This window comes from Anser cygnoides, chromosome 1 (assembly GCF_040182565.1).
Source record: "Anser cygnoides isolate HZ-2024a breed goose chromosome 1, Taihu_goose_T2T_genome, whole genome shotgun sequence".
Lineage (NCBI taxonomy): Eukaryota > Metazoa > Chordata > Aves > Anseriformes > Anatidae > Anser > Anser cygnoides.
In genome coordinates, this window is record NC_089873.1 from 4,696,024 (window position 1) to 4,722,366 (window position 26,343).

General features: G+C 41.1%; 1 protein-coding gene across 1 annotated transcript in view; it reads left to right on the top strand.

Moving 5' to 3' along the window:
• Positions 1-26,343, top strand: part of TAF3 (TATA-box binding protein associated factor 3) — a 115,556-nt gene that overhangs the window by 9,883 nt on the left and 79,330 nt on the right. Inside the window, exon 2 of the mRNA XM_067003351.1 lies at positions 780-1,022. Within this exon, the coding sequence (XP_066859452.1) occupies positions 780-1,022 (243 nt within the window). The remainder of the gene's footprint in view (positions 1-779; positions 1,023-26,343) is intronic.

Consider the following 26,343-nt stretch of genomic DNA (forward strand, 5'->3'; position numbering starts at 1 on the left):
GTGTAAAAGAATAGTGTAAGAATTCATCGTGTTTTTCATAAGGAAAAGATTTTTGCTCTAGAGTCTAATTTAAATCGCACTGCAGGAAATCAGTCCCTGAAAGTTAGAATAGGATGTTCTCTTCTCATCAGACCACTACGTGGTGTTGCTGTGTTTCATCTGGGAGGTATATCTAACTGGTAGGTAAAGTGACTCATAGTTTATGAAGCCGGTAGATTTCATCTGATGGAAAGATGCTATGTAAAGTATTTTTGTTATCGAGAGATAAATGAGATACCTTCTACTTTGCTACCTATGAACTACATTAGTGCGGCAAAATGGAATTGTTAATTTTCCAGATTGAAAAAAAAATAATCTTTGTTCTGTTACATGCTGGTAAAGGGGCACTTTCTGAATATTGAGGGCTTATTTTGTTTGTTTCAATGCACATTATGAAATAGAAAACTATTTTGAGTGGTGTTGCACGGTGTTACTTGACTGTTGCCAGGTAAAACTGCCTCTTGCTGCTTCCTCGGTTTACTTGCAGTGTTTGTTGGCGTACAGTTCTTTAAAATGGTACGGGTTGAAACAAAAACACTTTTAAACAGGAGTGCATTCTTAACCCGAAACTCTTCTATAGCCCAATGAACAGTAAACCTGGCAAAACTGAGGGTTGGTAACCTCTGTTACTGGTGGTGAGCAGTGGCAAGTTGTAATCTCTGAGCACAGATCTTCCCGTTAATTTTTTTTAGCTGGATTTTTGCAACAACATCATTCTCTTGTATGTTTTTTCATTACAGATGGCCGCACAGATCCAATTTTGGATGATGTAGGGGATGCCTTCAAGCTTATGGGGGTTAACCTGCATGAGCTAGAAGATTACATACACAATATCGAACCGGTGACTTTCGCGCACCAAATCCCTTCGTTTCCCGTCAGCAAGAACAATGTCCTACAGTTTCCCCAGCCTGGGAGTAAAGATGCGGAAGAAAGAAAAGACTACATCCCTGACTATATGCCACCTATCGTCTCCTCTCAAGAAGGTGCGGAATTAATCATTTGCTTTTAAGTTTTAGTTCCCATGTGTTTGCATATTTGTTTGCATCGTTGAGCTGTTCAAGCTGTGCTGCCTGCAGTAGTCACTAGGAATTACATAGGCATAGATGACGTTAAAACATGGTTAAAAAGAGGTAATAGTGCTGTGGCAAAAGCTTGTTTTCCACTATTATTTTACGTGCCACGGAGATTAACTGGTGTCAAAGTACGCCATATACACGTTCCTATAATACACGTTCCTATAATGCATTTAAGTTCTCTGATGACCATAGAAATTAATGCTTTACACTTACTCATATATGTTAGACTCGTGTCTTACACATAGTGCATGAGCTTGCGTAATTTGGTAAAGGCAGAAAAGGGAAGGTTGGCAAGACCTGCACAGGATTCCCAGCTCCTGACAGCTGTTTTTTCTTCTGTTGAACAAATTTAACAACAACAACAGAAGTCCAACCTTCCAGTTAAAATGAAGTCAGATTTAAAATAAGAAGTAAGAGTCGTTTAGAGGCACAGTGCTTGCTTCTGATTCTCTTTGCCGATGTTGACTGGTATTTTATCATCACTATTCCAAGTGTTCTCTTTTCCTTTTCTGTATTAAAAGTCCTGCACAGGGGCTAAGGATCACTGTAACAGTGAAACCAACTATAGAAATGCGACAAGCTGCAGTTAACCTAAGAATTTTATCAGCAGCAGTGGAAAAGGCAAAATCTTTTTTCCTATTTTTTTAACTGTATGAAACTTGATTGCTAACTAATAAGATAAATGTTTAAGAACTTTGACCTAGTCCAACTTTCTCTTTGAATAGTGAACATCCTGCACGTGTGCTTTCTGAGGAAACGTATGTAAGTTTGTGGCTTGGGTACAAAAATGCCAGGCAGAAGAACGTTCTTTCCTGAAAGAGTATATAACAAACCGACACAATTCTCAAAATATTTGTTTCATTTAAAATTTCTGTGGGGACAGAATGGATATCGTGCTCTATTATGCCTGTTGTTCTTTTTGAAGAGCTTAGATCTCAAATTTTGAACGCTGAAATATGTGCAAATTTCTGCCCAGTGTAAAGATGAACATAAATGACATCGCCTTGTTGGTGAGATGAAATGTGTGCCATGCCACTACAAATGTTGCGTGGGGCAGTTTTTCCATGATTACTAAGCAGTATCTTCAATCTTGCATGCGTCATGTCCAGATAGCATTACTAGGTGCTTCAGTTAGTCGAAGTGAAATTATTGTTGGGAAACAGCTATCAGAAGTGTAAACGAATGTCAGATAGGATGGTTTCAGTGCGTGCAGTTGTTCGGAAAAAATACTCCATTTCCAGTAACAATTGGAGGACTTAATTACGCTGATGAGTGTTTCTGAAGCTCTATGCCTGACTTTTCTGTTTTCTCTAACTATGTATTCTATGCAATTATTTTATAGATAGCATTTTAATGGCTCTTGCCTTCATACAACGCAGGAAGTAAAAATGCTGTTCAAAGCAGAAATACTTTCTTGAATTGGTAAGGAGATACTAAAATCTCGCCTTTGTGGAGTTGATTAAAAGGATTGCTTTTAAAACCTAACAACGAGCTCTCTTAAACCAGGAAGAGACAGGCACAATGTAAATATCATATACGTAGACAGCATTAATAAGGGAAAAGTATAGAAGACGACTTTGAAAAGTGACCAAGGATTTTAGCTGTACCATTCTGGCTACCTTCTTGATACGCATTTAGTCTGATTTTTCAGGAGGTAAACGAACACCGTTCTGTCACAGCAATCCAGCTTCTTTGAAGTGTAACAAGTTACCCAGCAGTTTTGCATTTTGGGTTTTTCATTTGGAAAATCATACTTCTAAAAGTACGCGAGGAAGATCAAATCCAAAAAGGCTCAAAGCAGTTGTAGACAAATATCTGGACACAGGGAGAAAGAGATGAGAGGGAGCATTACAGATTCAGTCTGGCTATACATGACATAAAAAGCAAGAGTAAAAATTGAAATGGGGACAGTTGTGCTTTTTTTTTTTGTATGTAACTTTTTATACTCTCTCTCTTGCAAGTTAGATCCAGGAGTTAGATTTTAGCACTCCTTATAAATAATGTATGAATCCTTTTAACACCCGAAGCAAGAAGATATCATTTCCAAAGTTGGATGAGAACCAGGAAAACTTCTAATGCCTAAGGCTAGTGTATCAGAGGACCTATAGACACAACTTCAGGGAAAAGAATACTTTTTTTTTTAAATAGAAATTTAAAGCAAGCATTAAATATGACTGCTGAATGCAGGTTTGTTACAGTTGATGTAAAATACTTACAGTTGAGAACACTTTAATTTTGAATTAGGTGTTTTTTGAAGGTGCTATTTGTAATTTTGTGCTTGATGTATTTTTTTTTGGAAGGGGTGAGGTGTATCAAGAAATTGTTTTATACACTTTGTTGTATTTTACTCTGAGTAAAATTTGGAAGAAAAACATACTTTTACAGGTTAGGGGAATGCATTGCACGAACACTGAAGAACTGCAGAAACTGGTTGAATAGTTTACAGATCTTTATAGAAGTAACAAAACCCTGTTATTACTAAGGTTATGCAGTTCATAATATTTACGTTGCTTTGAGTATGCAGTAAAGATAACGAGCCCGTAACGAAGGCTTCGATCACATTATGATGTGTAACGTAAATCTTTCAGTCAGTTAAAGGAGCTATCAGGAAAATGTCCCATTTGATATGGAAGCCTAGAGCTCAGCTCATGTTATGAATATTTATTTACTGATATGATTCAAGTATCGCTAGTGCTGATATATTTTAGTAATAATAGCCACGATGGCCTAAGGGTAGGACCAAAAAAGAGGTTTATTGGAAGAGGTAATATTTAGTTTTATCAGTTGATCCAATTAAAAGTATTATCTCAGTGACAAAGTGACTTCATAGGTAATTCTAGCTAGATGCTTTAGTAATATGAAGAGTTTTTTAATTGTTTGCTTAAATAAACAAACTGGTTTAAATAAAAACCAGTGTTCAGTATGCACCATGACCAGTAGGTGCTGCTAATCCCCTTCTCAAAAGTCCTCCTGTTCTGCGTGTGTAACTAACTTCTTATTTCCACCTACTCTAGAAGTGGCGGTTTTGTGTTCAGCGCATGCAGTCTACCCAGCAGTTTGTGTGATGTCTTAGTTATCATTGCCAAAGACTTGATAAGAGCAAAAAGTCCTGTCCAGCCTGAGCAAAGCCGTTTCCTTTGTGTCTGCTCAATAGTAAGAAATGCTGAAACAGCTCTCTGACTGATTTCTGAAGTTGTGGGGGAAGGTGATGACGGCAAATAGGTTTTCACCATCTCTAATTTGTATCTCTTGGAAGTTTAGTTCAGTGGCAGAAGTTTTGTTCCAAGAAAGCAGAAAACGTTTTCTTGCTTCAAACTAGAAGCGCCTCATTTCAGTAACTTGCACTAACTAGATGAACTGGTACACGATCCAAATGCTTGCACTGCAAGGATCTGCATATGAAATGATGTATTTTAGAAAACAATCTGATCCGTATTGCCATGGCAAATGTTGTTTTTTAGTAGTATTTCTTACAAAGGACACTGAAGGGATAATTTTATGCCAATGTATCATGATGTTCGCTGTCTGCTGATTTTTAATTAGTCTCCTTTTTGTTTTTTCAGAGTTATTTTAGCGCTGTTGTCACTAAAATGTCATGGTAAACTTGTAAGAGAGATTATAGAAGGAGAAAAAAATAAATTAGTTGCAAAACATGATGGTCATGCTTTATTTCTCGTGCTTTAATGTGAAAGAACATAAGTTTTGCAATAATGCATCAACTTCATAGAATTTGTTGATTTCATTTGAAGCAAAACAGTACGGAGTTAAAACTAGGCCAGCTGAGAAAGCCCAGATACTTTACCACAGCTAATAATAATCAGTATTACATTTATTCTGTGATAGTGTTTAGAGCCCTGGATCCCAGTGCTTTAACAACATGTGTAGTTCTCCATAGTTGAAAAGGAAAGTGTGAATCCTACATGTGCTGTGGTAACATTGATTTTTAGCTTTGTGGAATCAATTTCTATCTGTGCTTGCTGCATTACCACATTATTAATAATAATAATACATTGTTTAAAAAAAAAACAAAACCAATTTGTCCTCTGCTTTCATTTTTTGGCTTTGTGAAGTGGCTGGTAGTCCTTCCCTGCATCTCTCGTTGGGAGACTGAAGAAAACATGTTGTTTCTGTGCGTGTAATACTAATCATAGTCTGTTATATTTGCATTAGACCCTAATTCTTCTCTTGCACTTAATCATGTTGGGGTACATCAGAAGGATATGAGGGAAAAGTTATGAGAGTCTCTTCTCAATATGTGAGATCTATTTTACAGGGAGACAGGCAGTTTTTAGGGAGTCAAACAATCACTCCCACCTTGTAGAAGTTCGGCTTCTTTCCCTTAGAGATCATCTGGAAACAAATGTAATTTGCACTGGGTATTAAGTTTTGTGGTCTCTTATTCTTGATAATGTGTGTTCAGGCACTTGGCATTGTATTTCTGATCGTTGAGTCAGGACCGGTTCTTGGCATGCTGTACAAATTTGGATTTATTTATAGCCTTTTCTGTCAGAGCATTTTATTTCCCTGGCAGATCAAAGCATACAATTGTTGATCTCCTTACAGTCCTGCTTTGCCCCCCCTTTGCTGTTGATGCGATGTTGGAACCCGTCACCCGCCAAAGCCTGATGCTTGCAGCCACCTGGAAGCCTGGAAACCCAGCTGTCAAATTGCAGATCTTCTTAGAACATCTCTAGCTTTTCATACGGTGTTGGCTGCTAAAAATCACGCTTGAATCGGTGACAATGAGTGGGATGATGCAAGGTCGGTGATCAAAACAATATTTTTGTGTCTGATATCTAGGACCTAGCGGTGCTGGATTTGTGATTGTGTAGAGCATTAAGCATCGCAGTGGCATAAAGCATTAGTGTCTAGCTCCGGTGGCTGGATATATCAGATTTTAAAACTGTCACTGGCCCCTCAGTCTAGCAGTGTCTTTTTTGGCCGTGGTCCAGAACTGAATGTAGCAAGGAGCTCAGACCAGCCTAACTTCAATCTCTGGTTTCCTCAAGGGTTAAACAAAGCCAATGCCTCTTTCTAAATTATCGTGCAGTGGGCTTAAAAAAGAATACTGGGATATCGACTTTGCCGTTTCGATAACTCGGGTCTTGCCGTCACTGTTTTTAAGCCTTTCTGCCTATCCCAAGATCGAGTTGAATCCCACGGACTAACTCTTCTCTGTTCTAACAGCTGCGCTGATGGTTTAAAATCAGCAATGATCTTTTCAGCAGAGCTTTCCCAGTACACTTGGCTAGGAAACCACCACCCATCAGCAAACAGGTACTGTGTAGCCAACCGGTTTGAAGACTTAAAACCCCCTGCTAGCTTGTGAACGCTTTGCTCCTGGCTGCTAACCGTGCCTGGTTGCTGAGCGTTTGCAGGCTCCCTTTAGCCGTCCGTGCAACGTGCGAAGTGTAAGGCGCTGATTGCTTTTGTGCAAGTGAGTCTTCCTCCGTGCATCAGCCTAGCAAGGAAGAAGCAACAGGAGAAACAGGCAAAATGAGAAAGGCAGCCAAGCTTGAGATGCAGACGGAAGAAAGGCGTTGGGAAAGAGCCAATAGGAGAGGCAGGTTTCAAAGAAAAAGGAAAATATGAGACAGAAACAAAAAGTATACAGAAAATGTGCCCGGTTTAAATCTTGCCGTTAGACAGAAAAATAACTCTTAGAGAGCGCATGGTGATAAAGCTGTAATTGGGAAGACAGCTGTATCTTTACCTTTTCTTAAGCACTAGTATCATAATCTAAAGCATAATTTCCACTGAAATGCTGCAAGAAAGGATTTAATGAGGAAAATTTAAAGAAAAAAAAGCTTACAGTGTCAAGCTAAATAGGCTTTCACTGAAGAGCTTCAGTTAATTTGCAGCATTTGGGGGAAAAAAATCAATGTAATAAGCACCATAGTAAAACTTTATCCATGGCAGAAAACCAGTCATGTAGCTGGGATCTGTAGAAGATGTAGACAGAGGCAGACACTATTTTATATTCTGTGGGGGGTTAGTACCTAACTTTCCTTAATCATTCATGTCTTGGGAAAAAAAATCTCTTTTTTGCAGGAAGGAAATTGGCTGCTGGAAGCGGGGAAGGGAGGAAATGAATTAAAAGTGTTTGCATTGTTTTTTAGAGAGGGGGGAAATCTTCATCTTAGCTTGTGACGATTTTTCATGGTTTTACTTTTTTTTTATATATACATATACGTTTTGTCCTTGAAAACAAATAAACCAGTCTGGAACCTGGCTATACCTGGGTAGCAAAATCAGAAGAAATAATTTATAAAGATGCTGACTCCAATTTTTTAAAAGGAGTAACAAGAAGTTAGCAGTGCTAACAATAAAGGTGCAGCATTGGGAAAATTCATTTTGTTTAGTTTCTTTAGCTATCAGAGTTTTACTTGCTGCGTATGGCAGATGAAAAGTCATGTTAACTGCTTTTCTTCAAGGGGACATCATCCCTTTAAAGTCGTCTCACAAAGATTTTTCTGTTTTTTTCAGACCTGTTTAGATAACTTACAAGTTGTTAGCGATGCTTAGGGATTCAAAATAAAAGCTGCACAATGCAGATGTTGCTTCTTAAAAGCCAGCCCTTCGCAGTAAATGATTTACATTGAATTGGAATAAAAGTCACGGGTTCTTTCAGTGGATTGTGATGTGCAAATTGCAGTTTGGGCTATAAGAAAACTGAAGGAGAAAGCAGAACTTTATGATAAAAGGATTCTGTTGTCTCATGTATTTTGAACAGAAACGCTGTCACGATTTTCATTTCCCGGCGATCTTTTTTGCAGCAAAACTTTTGTCACTTGACTTGTCACGTCAGATCACTTTTTTCCCTTTTCTGACAGTGTGTGACTGTGTTTGGAGCCTGCGTGGCTTCCTGCACTGCCTACTGCCACTATACTTGAGGATTTTGTTTCATCTGGATCATCGGACACCTTTGTGCCTTTGAAAGCATGAGTTTCAAATTAGGTTATCGCCTGGTAGCTGCGTTACTGTTCTCGAGCCTTTCAGACTCTCCCTTACTGCACTGAGTATTTTCGGTGGCTCTAGGGGAGGGGGTGGGAAATGGAAAGTCCAGCGGCTGTTTAGAGCAGGATAGGGGAGCAACAGGCTGGTTTGAAGGGCTGACCTTGTAACTTTAATATTTTTGGTGCTTTTTCTTCATGCAGGAACCTTTCCTATTTCTCTTCTCATCGATGTTATTTATTTCTCTTCGACTTTTGTCACTGAGCATATGTTATCTTAATGAAAATGTTAGCCGGTAATTACCAACACATGCCCTTTAAAAAACAAATAAAAATTATTTTAGCTACTGGGATCAAGCCCGTAAATTTGCTTGTTACCCCCTTGCCTAGGTATTTGTGCCCGGCTTTCAGAGAAGCTGCTCATAACCCAAGCAAGCCTTAATTTTGTACTCTTATTAGAGAATTGTGTGGGTTAGGACATAGAAGATGGTGGTTTTTATACGGTGAGATCTTGCACATCTCTCTGATTTTGAAAAAATGAGGCCCGAAGCAATGCCAGTGTCCTTGTGCTGCTGATTAACTTCTGCGTGGACGTGGGGAAGGATCCACGCGTTGGGTTCAGAAGTCATCCTTCCAGTGGTTGTTGGAATAACTCTATTCTCCAGACCAGTTGCTTGCGGAGTTACTTGTTTCAGTTAGTTTAAAACACTTCTGAAGTGTCTGAAACGTCTCTTTTCTCTTGTGAAAATACCCATGCTCGGAGCTATTCAGGAATAGACAGTACACATTGTTTAGATGCACGTTTTCAAGTCTAGCTGAGCCTAACCTTGATCTTAGCATCAGAACAAGCCGGTGTCTAGACAAAGATCACTCCTGGATTACGGGCCCCGTATCTCTCCCGCATTAATCAGGCGAATGACTCATTACGAGCTTCTGCAGACAAGTAGGTGGCAGAGTCCAGGTTAAGACCAAGGAACCCTGCCTTCTAATTTTTAAAATTACGATTAAGAAAGCTCATTTGAATTATTTGTCTTTTGCCACACACAGATAAGCGCTCTAACTTTACCATACTGCTCTTCAGTGCCTTCAAGTCTTCACCTTTGAGTGCGTGTTCGTGTTTGCTCCAACTCTCGGCTAAAGGGAATATTAGGGAGTGGGTAAGTCGTTAGGAAGGGATAACTCATTTTGGTGTGTAGGCAGTTCCACTTCATTCTGCAAGAGTTTGAAGTTGGATGGCTAACAGCGAGACTTCAAAATAGTTGGAGACGTGACCCTGGTTCATGTAGCGAGACGCTTGGATAATTAAAACTCATCTGTAGCATGGTGGTTTTTTGGAATCTTTCGTTTTGTAATTGCACTCGTTAGATACTTTAACGACTTACTTATGACTTGACAAGTCAGTATAGATTTTTTTAGTTTGGATTTTGGTCCTTTGAACAGCTGTGTATTGTGTGACTAGGTAAAGTGTGATTCTGTTTGCATGTTGTGTATAAACGTATATTGTTCAGACCAGCTAAGTAACAACTACCATAGCATACCTGTGTTTTTGAGGAGCAATGTCAAACTTGAGCGGGGCTGGATCTGGCTTGCATTTAGCCCAAGGCTGGAAGACAAAGGGTCTTCAGGTGGTAACACAGTAAGTCACAAATTTCTCAGCCTTGGTTGGAGATGAACGTTTCAATCATGTTTATAAGTGATGACACCGTGTTGCCAGAGGTGGTGTTTTATATGGAGAGAGAAACTGAAGCTCAACTCTGTGTGTGAGCGTGTTTAAAAACAGTCCAATAACAACTTAAATGGCCTTTATTCTGGCCACTTCACCCTCTGCAGCATTCAGCTTAATTTATTTTCTTTGGTGAACTTGTTTGCCCTCTGCGTTCGTGCTGTTGATGTCTGCAGCTTTCCCATTCCAAAGGGTTGTGTTAAAGGAAGGCTGAGCGTTTCATGTGTATTCTTACGGTTGGGATGAAGCATACTTTTCTTCAAACGTTATGAGCTCTCTTCCCTGAGGGGAGGAGGATGGTTCTGATTCTGTGTGTCTGAGAGGTACGGCTTAACAGATTGGCCAAATAATCCATTCTGAATTGGAGAGTGAATAATTTTAATACCCCTTATCTTGCATAGATTTTTGTGGATACTCATCTCAGCAAATGAACTTTGCATTTCTAAATGTTCTGAGCAGCATGTTGGTTCAGGTAGAGCATACTTGAATCTTAATATTCTCCGAGTTTCTCCACGTTTCTCCAAGTTTCTGCGCATGTGGAACTTTTGTTCCTTGGCGTATTTAAACAAATGGCTCGCGCTTATGTGCGGACAACGTTAATGATGTCTGACAGTCACAATTGGGAATAGCATGGAGGAAATAATAGTTCTTGACCAATCGCTAAAACACAGGAAGTCCCGGTGCCATAGGAAGGGAGAGCAACTCACTTTTCATTTCCTTTCCAGTCCACTGTGCTCAGATTAACTTTCAAGGGAACTGAGATGTAGCTCAGAGGATTTGGTCTTCAATCGTGTGTTACCTATGCGTGGAGCCCATCTCAGCAGGCAGCAAGGCACCAGCCAGAAAAGCTCTCATAGCTCAGCTGCTGGGTATCCTATTGCAAATTAAATATGAAACAAGGATACGTTTGGTTTTGCATGGGAAACTTTAACACATGCATTAGGGAGGCTTTCTTTCTGTTCTGAATATTTTAAATCACAATATTGCTGAAGGTGATAGCTCATCTGTAATCTGTCAGGGATATCTGGTTCCTTTTGCTGTTTTAAAGAGAATTGATGGATTTTTTTCCCGTTCCTATGTGCAACAGTTTAAATTTTGCGTAACACAAGTTTTACATGTTCAGATCAGCAAGAATAAATTGCAAGGCATGTTGGAATTAAGCTACCTTTTTTCAGTGTGTGTGTGTAAAATACTCTGTAAAGAAATGTTTGCAATATGATTGCAACATGCATATATATTTGTGTCTTTTAAAGATTAAAGCTGCAGTTAAGTTCTCTGGACAAGGATAGGTGAGTTTAATTTGAGATTTTTTTTAAGAAGCTTCAGAATTACGAATGAAAATCCATTGAAGTTTTGGTGAGATTTAGCCGTTCATTTATCACACCTCAGCATCAGACCTTGACTTTTCCAGTTATGGAAAAAAAAAAAAGTCCTTAAAACCATGACATAAAACTGCATTGATCTTGATGAGCTAAAAAATTAAGGTGGAATTTTATTGCTGTGGTGTTGCCAGGTAGATCTTAACCTGCTCGGTTACGCTTGCAAACTGCAGCATGCAAAGGGCGTATCGCAACTCATGCTGATTGTGGCTATTGAGACAATTAAATAATTTTTAGGACGCTTACAGAAAGTAAAATTTATGTAATTTACAAAGTGATAAGTATCTTAATGCTTATGTTGCCTTCTCTTAGATGAGCTGATTTTCACGGAGCACGGTTTATGCAGAGTCTCTCTTTTAAACTCAAGGTGATTCAGGCTGAAACACTGAATTTCTTCAAAACCTCGGTTTTATAACCGGTCCGGCTTTAAGGGGATTTCCCTTCGCACAGACGTCCCCTCTCACGTCAGCTCACCAAGCGGCGCTCCTTGCACGCGCTTCTTCCCATCCCTGCTGTCTGGAGGCAGGGAGCTGGGTGAGCGAGCTCTCAGTACCTCTTCCAGACCTCTCTGGTGTAATTGCACACGGCCAGAGTGCCAACGTAAAGCCATCTTAAAAACCCAGTGTTGCCTGGTCAAAGCCCAGATCCTTCCAGAAATGTGCAAAGTGAAGAATGTTGGTAGAAATTCAACGTGAGCTGACCCCCGAGCTTGAATTTTGCAGCATTTTTATGGGTGGAATTGGATTTTGCACATCTGGTTTGTGTGCATGGTACGCAGGACATGTCCTGTGCCGTGCCATAACGGGTTATGATTTTCCTATGATTTTCCTACAGCTTTCCTAGGCTAAGCCAAGCAGGGTTGCTGCGGTCCGTACAGGAATCACCCAAGGAAACTCACAGAAGCAGGAAACGGTGTCAATTAGCAGACGGCCTTTTATAAGCAGCTCGCTCTGCCGTTGAGGCCGGCATATTTCAAATGAGATGAAAAATTAAGTCCCGGCCACTCGCGGTGATTAAAGCCTCGGCGGCTCGCTTTTCAGGAGTGGCACGTTAACCCTCCTGGCGCCGCTCCAGTCGGGTTACAGCCTGCTGCCAACCCGGCTGCCCTGAGTAGTTTCAAATTCATAGGGCAAAAACCGCTCGGCACTCTTCTCCGCTGCTGAGCGGCCACCGCAACCTCCCTGAGCTCGCCATATTTCAGCCTTAATCGGAGCAATTCGAAGCTGAGGCCAGCTCCTATCGACTGAGGGCATGCAGCAAGCATTTTTTCCCTTTTTTTAATGGCAAATCCAGCTGTGCACGTGCATTTTCTAGGGTAGCGTTAGACCTGAACGTGTGATGATGATGATAAATAAATGCGAGGCTGTTAGGCTCTTTCTGGAGCTTACGTGTGATAATGATAAATAAATTTGAGCCTGTTGGGCTCTTTCTGGAGCTCGGGGCAGGACAAGGAGGGGATCCCATCCCGGTGTCACAGCGGTGTTTGCAGACAACCACCCATGTGTGATCTGCAGTGGCTGCTGTCGAGGCCAATAAACAATGTTGATGCCTTTTCCCTAAATAGTTTTCTTCCTTTCACGTGCCTCGTAGGACCGCTTTTGTGCGTAATACAGATAACTTCCAGGCGGTGTTTCTGATCGTAGAGAAAAGGTGTGTGGGCTTTTGGAGCAATTAGATGCAAACAAACGAGTCAGAGGGACAAATGGTTATAATCCGCTGGGACGAGAGGGTGTGTGATGTGGGGAGGTGATGCTGGCAGCGGTGTACGCACCACCAGAACGCATGTTGGGGTTAAATAACTTATAACAGCGTGTTGTTTTTTTTTTTCTTTGTCAAATGGGTAATTCTTATCAGCCCCTAGGAGAACGGCAAACACTCGTGCTTCCAGCCCACGCCGCTGCGCACGTGCTGGCTCTGTGCAGTAGCTGCTGGCCTTATCTAAACAGAAAACCCTTCCCAGCTGGAGAACAACTTGGCGACTTTTTAATATCAAAAGGAGCACATTATGCGCGACACATGTACGAGACTCAAAGGCACATGTATGCTGCCGAAAGTTTGTGGAGTTGGTGGCGTGTGCGCCTGGGAGTTCGTCGCTCCAAGCTTTCATCGAGAGCAAAGGGAGTCAGAGCCGGAGGACTTCTGTTCGCTGCCACTCCATCTGAAAGAACCAGCTCCTTTTTCCTTAGTTCAAGGCAGCGTGCCCAGAAGTACGTGCACGTTGTGCCTATCAATAGAGTCGCAGGACTCTGACTTGCTTTTTAAGTGAAAATAAATGAAAATGTTTTAATTTCGGATTGTTTGGCAGCGGAGGAGGTTTCTGCTGCGCTCTAATTGTTTTAGATCTGTTTCTCGCTGCAGTGCATCTCGGCATTAAGCTGCTGTTACCTCTAATGTTGCAGAGAAGAGATTAAATATATTGGTTGTATCTTAAGGGAAGGACTTCAGATTTCCTTTCTAAGAGGAAAAGCTTAGATGTGGCTTAAAAACCCGCATTCTGTTGGTTATCACAAAGATGACTCCAAGGTGACAGCCATTCAAACCACTCGGAGTCACTGCAGCCTCTCAGTGTCCGCTTTTGCAGTTTCTTTGCCTTAATTGGTGTAAGTTTTGCTTTCCCAGATAATCTTTTATGAAAGGGCAGTGGGATGAGGCAATACGTGAGCTGCAGGGCGAGATCCCCTCCTGAAGTCGTGCCCACCGAGGATCGCATTAACACGGAGAGAACACTCCAGCTATCAGATAACGCGCTCAACACGACTCTCCAGAATTAGGTGACTTTGTTTCCTGGCCTGCATTTAGTGTCCTGGCGTCTAACAAAGCTCGGGGTTACTTTTTGAACAGCCCAAGCTGCCTTAGTTCCATTCTTTGCTCTGAACCGGGGTCCGTTTGTTTCTCTAATATTAAGACAACAGCTGTGACCTCTTCATTTTAATGAGCCAAAGCTTTGTTCGACCAGGAACCTCTCCTGGCCATAGGTACATGCCATTATTAAAGGTATTTAAGGCGGTTCAATTTCTGTAAGAAACAGCATGCAAAGAAAAGTCCTGCTTCCTCATCCAGAGAACCACATTCCTAATTGCAGCAGAGTTCGCTGAGAATGACGTTTGGCAGAAATCCAGAGCAGTGCTCAGCCTCGTCGCCTCTTGTTTCAGAGCGAGGCACCTTAACCGTTCTGTCATCGTGCCTTCTGACTTCATATATGGAAAAGTAGAAAGAAGTGGAGATTTTCAAGGTGGTTTTTTTTTTTTTTTTTTTCTTCTGTTTGAAAGCATGTTAGTACCGTACTTGTCAAGGATTTATGTTTCTTAAATGCTACCCGGCTGGGCTGAGTTGTGTAACACACACTTTCACTCTGCTGATGCGACATCAAGGCTGAAACCTTTATTCTGCAAAACTCCACTTGTTTCTCTCGGCTTTAATTTTGCTTTTTATGTGCTCATCTCATTTATAGCATTCATAGCAAAAACGTGTCCTTAAAGTAGCAACAGCACGATCTGGTTATGTATGGCAAATGAAATAATACCGAAGGTCTAGGCTGTCTCTAATCCAAGTCTATATAGTATTTTATTGTGCTCTGTGTTTTGAGGCTGTAAAATCCGTTTCGTAAGTAGAATATTTTAAGCTTTGTGTTAAAACTTATATTTAAAAAAAATTTAGCATTACTAAAAGACTAGCAATAATATTTACTGCATTTTAACTAAAATTGTGTTTATTTCTAAGTTTACTTGTAATTGCTTACTAGATCTTTCCACCACTGCCTCCTTTCTTGCTTGAAGACAAAATAAAGGAGCATATATCCAGAGAGAGTGGTTTCTGTACACTGCACGCTAGCTTTCAGAATGGACGCTTCGGGAGGGAAGCCAAGAAGAGCAAAACAAGCACATGCGAAGAAAATGAAATGTTTAAAGCTGATCTGAGCAGCGGAGATCAGATAACAGCAGTCATAGTGTGTCTTCTTGGAGGCTGTATTAGTGCTCGCTGTCTGTTAAAGAATAAGAGCTTAGTGTATGATACACCTGGCACAATTCTGAGCGTTAGGTCCAGCAGTTTGCTCCTGACAATCTCTGTCCTTTGGAGACAAAAAGAGGAGAAAGAAGGGGGGAGAAAAAAAAGGGAAAACAAGTAAAACATCCACCAGGCTGCTGAACACATTCTGTGGTTGCGTTGAACCCAAGCTTCAGGGCACACCAAGCTGCAGGCAGCGTCACTGTCATCCCAGTTGCAGCTCTGGGGAAAACACAGGACCATGACCTGTTTTCAGTTCCTCCTGCACTGGTTTGAGGTGCTGAGGACATGGGGATGTTGCGGGAAGGAATATGATGGTTTGGAGGAAGCCAAACCATCCCGCAAACGTGATGTGGTGTGTGGTTCAGTGTATGACTCTGAGGGTAGGTTTTGGAGCATGATGCAAAAGAGATGTTCTCCAGGACCAAAGTGTGGGTCTAAGGTTTGTTACAGTGAGAGGTAAAGGTGAGGGTACTAAATAAACTAGGTATTAGAAACGGCAGAGCCCTGTTAACATCACACTTTTGTAAGGTCAGTTTATACTGCTGAGAAGAACCCAAGACCAACTTTGCTTGGCTAAGTTGTGTGTCTGTCTGGGCAGGTCTGGGGACTTGCTTTGGACCCCAAACATCAGATAGTTCTTTGGACCAGGACTTGCTCAATAGCCCTGTACAAAGTGCACCTGGGGCAACCTGTGCTGGAGGGACTTTTTTATTCTGAGGCTACACCTACATCTTTTTGTCCGAATTCCGTGCTGGATCCATCTGATGATGGAGTCCCTGCTGAGAAGCAGAACCCATCGGTGCAGGTAGAGTGCTGCGTTAAGGAGTTACCCTTGCTCTGCTAAATGAGCAAGATTTTGGGAGATGCTTACGGTGCTGTCTTGTGCAGACAGATTCTGAGATGTCCTTTCTCCCTGTGAAACAGCGGGGCTTTGTCTGCACGCTCTCAGTCAATGTTTGGAGGCTGTTATGAACTAATCGCACAGAAAATACGCTTTGCACTCTTTTTTCCTCTTCCTCAATCTTCTAAACATCTTGGAAAATGAGATATTTTTCTCTTCCCTCTTAAAATTCAGTTAGATGAGATCTAGTGTTTTCAAATAACCCAGCTGTGGTTTTTCACCGTGGCATTCATATCTCATTTGCTGCCTAATGCAAATTCAATAATCATATCGGTTCAGGCTACACTTACTGCATTGGCGTATCTTTACCGGCGATATTTTACAAATCACGGCAGAAAACGCGTAGGTCGCACTCTTATTTTCAGAGGAATTTCCAACATGAAAGGGCAGTAAGCTTTCTTTACATGAGCTAGAAAATCCTGAGGTGTAAAAGCCCGAAAGGTCTATATCACTCTTCTCCCTTCAGATACCACACGTGCAAAAATTTTGTAGCATCGTTCCAAGCCTCAAGTGGAGAGAAGTTATGACTTAAGGCTATTGAACGTGCAGCTCTCAGACAGCTGCAAGTTCTGCTATTTTTAAACACTTCTCGCATTCAACGAGGGCTTGAGTTAATCTATGCAATAATGTATTCAATAAACTTTGATTTAAAACATTTTTGATATTTTAGCTGCATTTTACTAATAGAAAAGGAATGTGGAAGCAGAGATATTGTGAACTCAGATAGTCGTACAGCAACTTTTGCAAAGAATTTGAACTGCTGTGTAAAACCTATGCACAAGAAGCTGAATTTCTGACAGTTTTTTGTTTCCTAAGAATTATTAGTGTCTGATGCATGATTTAAAATGGAAATGGCATTGTAACCTTCACCATAGTGTCACTGTCAGCTTGCTATAGTTAAACCATTTGGAGAGAGAAAATAAATTCGGTAGAGCTATCAGGCAGTATGTCAGTCTTTTTATTTAAATGCACTTCACTTTTAACCAAAAATAGAGCAGGTAGATATGTGCCTAGGGATGTTTTTCAAAGGGACTAAAGAGCCTGAGAGCTGTGAGTTCTGGTTTTATCAATTAGCTTGTGTTTTTGAAAAACCTCATATACTTGTTTTCCCCACCTTAACTTTTATATATGCATTACTTTGCTTGACCAGGATATTTAGTAATTGTTATTTTTTCTCAAAGCCTGGTCTTTCCAGCGTTCTGCAATTTTCATTTTTCCGAAGCCCCTCCTAATTTGTGAGCAGCTTTCCAAGCCAGCGTGTCCTGCCAGAACTGGACGTCGGTTTTGGCACACGGGTCTGTACTGCTCCCATGCAGTGCTGTGGGTCTTCATATACTACAAAGACTGACCTGCATGCTGTGGTCAAGTTTGCAGCGATTTTTCTCTCTGCCTTTGTATGCTACTTTCTAGTAATTAACCCTCCTAAGGAGTCCATGCTCCTATTTCTAATTAACAGGTGTCTTGAAAATAATATTGTTTCCTGCATGCCGAGATCATCTTGCATCCTCCTAAGCATTAATAGTTCATGTCTATATTTCTAGTAGCTGTCATTTCCCACTAATGTTTGCTCCACGCTCTCAGTGTTACACCTTCGGACAAGTTTCATTTAACAGGATCATCCCTATTTTTACAGCATGCCACAATCAGAGCGTGCCTGAGTTATACTTGTCTGGTTCCTTGCTAGATAACTCCCTGCATTTGTTAATGCCACTTGTCTGGATTCTTTCAGCATGTTTAATTTTTCGTCCCAGACTTTTCAAGTAAGATTTTGTGACATTGTCAGATAGCAAACTTTAAAGCTTGTATTACAGTTTCCAGTTATCTATTATTTTTTGTAGTTCTTTCAGAAGATTCTGAAAATTGATCAAGTTATCTTTTTTTTTTTCTCTCCCTGTGTAATTTTGTAGTGTTTTTTTCTTTTCTTAATATGTCCTGATTCTCTTATAGGTTGAAGTGGTAGTTGTTAGGGTCATTCTTTTGAAGTGTGTGTATATTCTGGACCGACTGATAATATTAATTAGATACATGTAATAACAAGCAGCTTTAGTAATTAGTGAACCCCTGATAGAGACGGCACAATAGTTTGAGACGTGAATTTTCTCGAGCAGCAAGACAAAGTGATTCAGATGCTCTTCGTTTCAGTCTCAAAACAATGTTGTCTGCTGCGTGCAGACTTCTTGGCTAGAGCCTTCAGGACACACACCGCTTATAATCCTGGAACTTGATAGTGATGGTTGCAGTCTGAGACTGTTCAGAATGGAAAAAAAAAATACAATGTGCTGGTTTTACATCACTAAAAATCATTGTCTTCTGTAAAAGTTTATTTTTATAGGGACGCGAAGATATAAGTAAGCAAGCAGAAGCAGCTGAAAATGGAAACCACCCCCCAATGTTTGAAAAAGTCAGCGTAAAGTGCAGATAAAGAGGGACAGGCTTAGCATGCTTGCCGTTTATATTTCCATCTCTAACCTCTTGAAACATGCACGGCACTTATTCACCTTGGATAAGCTGTTTCCACTCATTTACTGAACAAGGTGACGAATAAAGACCCAAAAACTTGAGAGCTCAGCAGTTGCGGGGGACAGCCTAAGGCTGCCTGGGTTCATATTTGGGATGTGGCAGCTTGATACAGGGAGGTGGCTGTAACCCATCACCGTCCCTACAGGCAAATAGTTTTCTCTGGAGCTCCAAGAAGTGGTGTTAGGTCCAAACCTGGTGGCTGCTGCGGTCCAGATCTAGCAGAACTCGGAGGTTTGAGCGTTTGTGTGTCCGTAACACTGCAAGAAGTTTTGATGTGTATCTTGACGGTGTTACATCAGTGCTAACTGCGTTTTTTATCAAATGGAAGATGCACAATTATATGCAATTATTTTTCCCTATTAAATGTGCTTATCATGGTTTACGTACCCCTTATCCTAATTTTTGGTAATATTCCCATACGTTTCCTTGTAGGTAAAGCCGGGTGTGAGATATTGATATTGAACAGATATGAAGGAACAGATATGAACAGAAATAACAAGGAAGAATGACTTTAAGTTCTTTAAATACATTTTTGCTGAAAGTATTTCAATATGCTAAAGAAGCAAAAAAAATCATAAAAATAACTCGGTTGATAACTAAAAAAACATACCTTCTAAAAGGGAAGCTAAAGTTGATAATTTTGTCAGCAGAACACTTTGCTTAATCACCTTGATGAGATCCTAAATGAAAAACTTTCTGCAGCTTAGTTAATACCACGGGCAGGAGTGCAGAAAGCTGGACGTGGCCACCAGAGGCGGCTTTCACTGGTAGTGTTTGTGATCTTGTTTCTCACTGCTTTTGCAGAGCAGCCGTTCTGCACGTCCCCTAATAAGCAGGCTGTGTCATTAACAGCATATTGGTAAGGGAACAAATAGAATAGCCTAAAGGTACCAAAAAGTTAAGATTTTCCCTATAGGTGTCCCTTTGTAAGGTTCTTGCAGTCACGTTTTGTTTCCCTTCTTCAAATTACTTTGGGTATTTGTGGCTATTCTTTTTTTCTCTCAACTTCCCGAAATTGTTTCTGATTCTTCTAAAATCTTCCAGAAGAGAACGGGCTAGTTTTGATCTGTTTTACAGCCCCTGCTGTTTTGCAAGAATCTGCTACTTACATATGCCAGTTATACTCTGAAATGGGAGTTTTCTGGGGTTATATTTTTTCCTGAACATGGATAACAGTTTAACTTGGGAATAATGTGCTGCTCTTCCTCCATTTCATTAGGTTTCCCATTGTTTTGTGTTGTTTTGTTTTGTTTTTTGGGGGAAGGGGGGTCAAATTTAATTTTTTTTTTAGTAAATATTATATCCATACATTGATTCATATCCATACATATCTATGCATTGATTCCCTCTCTGTACAAAGTTTAAAAGCACTGACTCCATTAACTTTTAAAAGAGTGATCCAAGGGGAAAAAGTTCTCCGTGTAATGCTTTGATAGTGACATGCTGGTTTGGAAAATGCTTCTTGTATTTGCTTGCTGCACGTGAAAAGGTGTGCCTGTAAAATCTGATCTCATGTGCTATCACTAATTTTCACGTTGTAAAAAATGTAACTGTAAAAAATTAATTAGAGGCATGAATATAGAGTAAAACCGTAAATTTTCTCTTGGAAAAAAAACCTGCTTTGCATATTTTAGACGGAGTTCACAACTGTAATAAATAGGAATCATGAAAGCTGCTGCGTAGGTCCTAGCTATTGGCAGCTCACCACGCATCGTGATATTTTAGCACATAGAAATGAAGGCGTTCTTTCTCATTTTCACTGAGCAGAAAGCAAAACGCATCCTGAACAAGTGCTAGGGAAACACTTGTAGGGCAGAAACCAAGGTTTTTGTGATTTGGGGAAGGCTGCTTTAAAGAGTTGCTGTTGTGTGCTGTGAAATCTGCGTTGTGGATGTAATAGTGTGTGCTGGGCATGCAGAAGAGGGTGGGTTTATTCTGCATTTCTAGCTTTGTTTGACATGTGCAAATCCTCTCTCCCATTCCACATGAATCATGGATAGATTGCTTATGAGTGAATTATAGTTTGTTTTTCCCTTTTTTTTTTTCCTAAAAAGTTTGTTTTCAGGGAAAGACAAAAAAAAAAAGCTTTGCCCCTGAAGCGAGCTCCCTTATTCTGCAGACAACTTGTATTTGCACAGAGGGTTTCCAGCCGGTGCAGGTGGTCCTGGTGGTGGAAGTGGAGGCATTCCTGCTGCTGCTCTGCTTCGGCTCTCCTCTGCCAGCGCCGCTCCTCGTCTCGGCGCTGCAGCGACTGCCAGCGGGTAGCAGAGGAGGTAGGGAGCTGGCAGCCTGCCTGAGCTGGGTCTCAGACCGAGGGGAAGCTCTCCCAACCCTGCCAGAAAGTTATCGGCGCTTAAACCCCAGGTGGGGAGCTAATTTGGGTGGCCGCTGTGTCCTTGCATGCCACCTGAACGGAGAATTCCTCGAAGTCTGGATTTTCGTATGAGTAACCAGATAGGTCTGCAGTAAATTAGGGACACACATTCTCCCTGATTATTAATTTGGTATTTCTATCACACTTGCTGGCCTGTTTTTCCCATATTTGAGCCTCCTCCTGTCTTTAAAAAGCCTCAATTTAATGGGGATAAAATGTTTTTCACCTTTATTGCTCGCTGGATCCCCGTAGCAATTTGTACGCTGAACTGTCAAACTTTTCACGGTTCTCCATCGTTGTGATTATTCAGGGGACTACGCAATCATGTTTTCTGTTTTGTTGACAAGGAGATTAGCTTATACCCGAGAACTCCTGTGGGTCACAGCCCGCTGGATTTTCTTACGAATACACACTGAGTTTACGATTATTCCTTTCAGGAACGAAACGCAGCAGCTTAATGCAGCTGATCACCCCTGGCACTGCCCGCCTGAAACCACCGGAGAGCAATGGATGGGAGATTTTAGGTTGCACAACCCTGTAACACAAAACTAACGCTCCCTTCACAAAGCCATAAAGCAAGCCACCTACGAGCAGGCATTTCTTACGTTAAGGCTACAGATTTAACCAGGCAGCAAACAGACCTTCAGGATTCAGCACTAACAGTAAATCTTCCCTCGTTTGCATACCATTTCGAGTCAGCACGTTAAGTGGTTTCGTCTCGTTTGAATGTATGGTAATGTTACACATCCTTGATATTGCATTGTTAATACGCAATTTTTTTTGTTATTGCACTCATGTGGCTTCAAGTCAGTTGCACACCCTGACTTTTAACCTTTTGTGTGTGTGTGTTTAGATAGACGTCCAGCGGAGGCTCACCTGCTGCTTTCAGTGCAGCATGTTTTACTGGGTGAAAAAAGCTTAGTAAAAATGTAAACTTGTGTTATAAATGTAATTTTCACAGATTTGAAATGTAAGGAGGTCGTGGGTGAAGAAAGGTTCCTGACTCTTCAAAATCACACCATTTTGAACTCAGCCTTTTCTGTACTATGCCGTGTGAGCAGCTGATTTTTCAGGACACAGTTAACCAAAAAATGCCCCATTTTGCTGATGTGAAACGGGGGCAAAAGAGGTAAATCAGGATGCAGAAAGCCCAGGGCTCCTAACAGTATGTAGTAATTAAAAAGGCTGTAGGGGTTGTTAAAAACTCCTCTTTCTTTGCAATTAGCAGCACCTGTGGGTACTCCCAGCCTTGAAGGTTTGTACCTGCTTGATTTCAAACCATGGCACTTGATAAAGATCGGAGAAGTCGGTGTCCATATCAAAGGCTCAGCGAGCATCCCACACTCCAGCACCGCCATCTAGATCAGCACCTGAGGGACTGCTGCCTTTCAGGAGCCTGGCGAGGTGTTGGGAAGGTTACAGGATTTTACAGTACATGCAAAAAAACCTTGCTTTGGGACTGCCAGCCTGCGTTTGCATGTTACACTGACTGTTCTCTCATTTTAAACCAAAAAAAAGAAATCAGAATTCTCAAGAATAGTTTTTTTAAAGCCTATTTAATCTCCTTATTTAGATAGTTTTATGGCTGCAATCTAATCCAACACACCTGGGTGCTTGTGGCTGTAGTTTTTTTGCAGGTGACAAAAGCTACCTGTGAGCTAACTGCTAGAGCTACTGAACTGGGGGAAAGGCAGCGCTCAGACTGTCAGAACTGTGGTTAATTTATATCGGTTGAAATTCTTAAAACTTTTAACAAAGAAAAAACATTAAAGTAGAAGCCAATTGCATGGTCATTCCTGTTATTCTCCCAGGGAACGTAGGAGAGCCAAGGGACGTAAGGCAGGGTTTGCAGCCTTGTGTCTGCCCGAGGTCAGGCCTGCAAACCTCAGTTTTTAGCTATGAAATTGTGCTAATGAAATCGTTTCCCCCAAACACACATACTTGGAACAGCAGCAGTGAAACCAGATTGTGACAGTCCGATCTCCGAGAAAGACTTTCCTTTTACTTGGCCCTTTTAAAATCCCCATTTTAACCCTGGTGGTGGTGATGAGGGGTGTATTTGTGTTTTGGGGGTTTTCCTTCATTTTTAGGGAAAAAGGAATGGTAAGGAAGCTGTCAGAAATTTCTGTGCTACGTTTCTGGGTTGTGCTCGGATCCTTTGCTGCTCGTTTCAGTTTCCCCTTTCCCACTCGGCCACCTAAAATGAGAACTCAGAAAACCAGCAGCCAGCCTCCTCCCGGTGGTACGACGGCAGTTTTGTTAGCTGCTTTCTTGTCAGGAGCCCGACTGCCGTGTTTCGGGATATTTACCATCTGGGGAAAAACAAACAAACAACACTTTTCTTGCTGAGATATAGTGAATCATATTTTTTTTATTTGTATAGATTATTTCATAGTTTTGTTTTAAATTTATTTATTTCGGAGGTTTTTCTGCTATCATCTCATCTCGTTCCATCTGTAATGATGCACAGACAAGCTAAGTTTGACCTTAAAAAGCAGTATGGGATCCTACACGGATCAGTCTTTGGGAATATTCTCGCTAGATGGATCCTGCAAGTGAGAACCAAACAATTCGGACCTTGAGACATCGACTGCAAAATTTCTTTGAACTACAAACGTCTGTTAAAAGATTAGCTGCAATCTCTTTGAAAAACGCATCGATACCACAATGCCACGTTAGCCTGTTCTTCCTGCGGAAAGTTGGCATAATTCAGTTTTGAGATGGTGCCTAATTTTAGGCAGAAACTATCCCAAAATAGGGAGATGCCCGGTGGCGGGTCCTGCTTGGTGCCGGTGCAGCAATCGAGCATTACTTCGATATATCAGTAGAGGGCACTGTTGTTGCGTTAAAAACACTTGAAAGTCTCATCTCCAGCTTTTCTTAATACATATATTTTTTTTTATTTTGGAAAGTGTTTAATGTTCTCCATGTAATTAAATTCAGTTCCCTGTATAATTAGCAATGGAACCTTATTCTTTGTGCCACTGCTGTGGATAGTATTATTTTTGTCTCTGTTTGCCTTCAGTCAATGCAAAATACCGTTGCCTATCGAAATGTAGAAGTTTTATAGCTATCTCTCAAAGCTAAGCAATATTTAAAGGTGGAAATATAACGCTGGGTAGTTAGTTTCATTTAGTTACTCGGAGTAAATAGGAAACCTTTAAAATTCCTGCTCATGGCTTGGGAAATAGCAGAGTTAATGCGCCATAATAATTTTACCTTTGTACCCAAATGTGTGTTATGATGTTGTCGGATCATCGTGCTTGCAGGTTGTTACAAATATATATGCAAACCCATAATATTTAATTATGTGGGAAAGCTATGGATTTTATTTGGCAGATTTTTTTTTTCCTTTAAATTGTTTTCCTCTGTGTCTTTGCAAGAAGTTGTACTGTACTGGTGCTGTTGAGCACAGAGAAATATTAATTACAGAGTGATCAGGCATAGTTATTTTTCATTAATTGCAAATGCAAAGTAATTACTATGACCTAGAAACAGTTTGCTTGTCCAAATACCTGTAAACATCCTAATTTTTTTCTAATTTATGAAGACCGGCTGCAAAACGTTGTGTCGGAGAGAAATAATTTTCTGAGGCACCGGAGATCTTAAATCTTAACGCTTGCATTACCTTAGGATGCTTGTAAAGAAACGATATTTGGAAGAGGGAAGTCTATTAATATTCTCTTACATTTGGCTTTGAAATTGGCAAATACATACAGAATTAATTATACATGTTGGAGTTCTCTTTCAGAAAGTGCCTCTTTGTCCGTGACCGGTTGGGTTACGTGACCGACCCGGAGAAGTTTGCGTTAGAGATCGAGGGATATGTTGTGCTGCGGACTGGCGGGGTGCTCTTAGAGTCATTTAAAAAGCAACCACAAAAGACATCTTCCCCCAAATCTCTGTTGCCTTAGAAATAGCGGGGAATGTTTTTCGTGGGTTTTTTTTTTCCCTCTCTCCTGTAGCTGAAAAATGTTAATTGAGTTATCGTCAGCTGAAGACGGCGCGGGAAGGGAGCACCAAAGAGTTCGGAGGAAAGCGGCCGGGATGGTGCGGCTCCTCGCTGCCAGGGCTGCTCTGGGAGCAGATCCCACCGTCGGGACCGGATCCTGCCACGGACCCGGTGCCTTTGTGGTCTGTAGGGTCTCCGGGAAGCGAGGCCCCCGCGCTTGGCAGGGTCTGTCCGCAGGAGCCGTGTCTCAAGGCCAATGCCGTGTCCAAAGTCGCCGCTAGGATTGCGGCTGGAAGCAACTTTAAATAACAAAGGGCAAAGTTGGCTGCGGTGCTGTGTGTTGCAGTGTAACACCACTGGTTTGTACGGGCACAGACAATCCCCCCCAGAAAACATACTCAGTAACGTTGCAGTGCAGCAGGTTGTAATGAGCTGACCGTGGATATTTTCTACGAGGAATACTATGCCTAAGAAAACTCCAGTTCAGTGTAGGGTTCTGCTCTTTAAACCTTTCCTCCACATCATTTCCTATTTAGTAACGTCTCCTTGCGTCTCTTCGGTAGGCTAATATTCAAGCAAATTCTTGTTTCATCCGAAGCATTAATACTGACGCGCTGCTCCTGTATCATCCCTGTAGCTGTTATCTTCTGTATGTTTTCCCCATGAGAGGCTATCGCAGGTTTTTAGTCCAGACTGTTTGTATTCGACAAGGTCAAGATAAGTTTTATCTCTCTAGATAAGTCAAGTGCATTGGGATCGATACGGTTACAGTAAAATACATTGGTAATATTTATTGCCGAGATCCTAATGAATTTTTAAAGCTTGTAAGAAGGCGTCAGTGCAGTGTGGATGCCCTAAATGATCGTTTCTAACGGGGCCTGGGCAATTACAGACGTGGGAACTCTTTAAAAGTAAAAACCGTAGACCCTCATGTTTTTAACTTCTTGCTTTCCCTTCCCCAAATCCTAATAGATCACGGGATTCAATCGGAATAGCTGTTTGCTTTCTGTTAGCTTGGGTGTCTGTATAGGGTTTTTTTGTGCGGCTTATCCCCAGGTTACCTGTTAGGATTGTAAGGCTGCCTTATTTTTAGCCCGCTAATAGTTTTTCAGAATTTTGCCTTCCATTTTTTATTGACAAGGTAATTGTCTTTGTTTTGGCTTTGACGGAGTAGCTTAGGCCAGTTTCATTTGTGATATAAATTTCCCTGGGTGCATATTTATGCAGTTAAATCAATAAGTATTTCATAATCTCTCTAAATACTTATGTAACTTAATAATTCCATCCATTATGATGCAGCTACTTAAATATGTATTTTATGTAGGGGCATTTAAAAATGCAAATTATAGGGATTATTTTCCTTCGGGCTTTGTATTTTTCTGTTGCATCAGATAGAGAGTAAGAAAATTAACCCACAA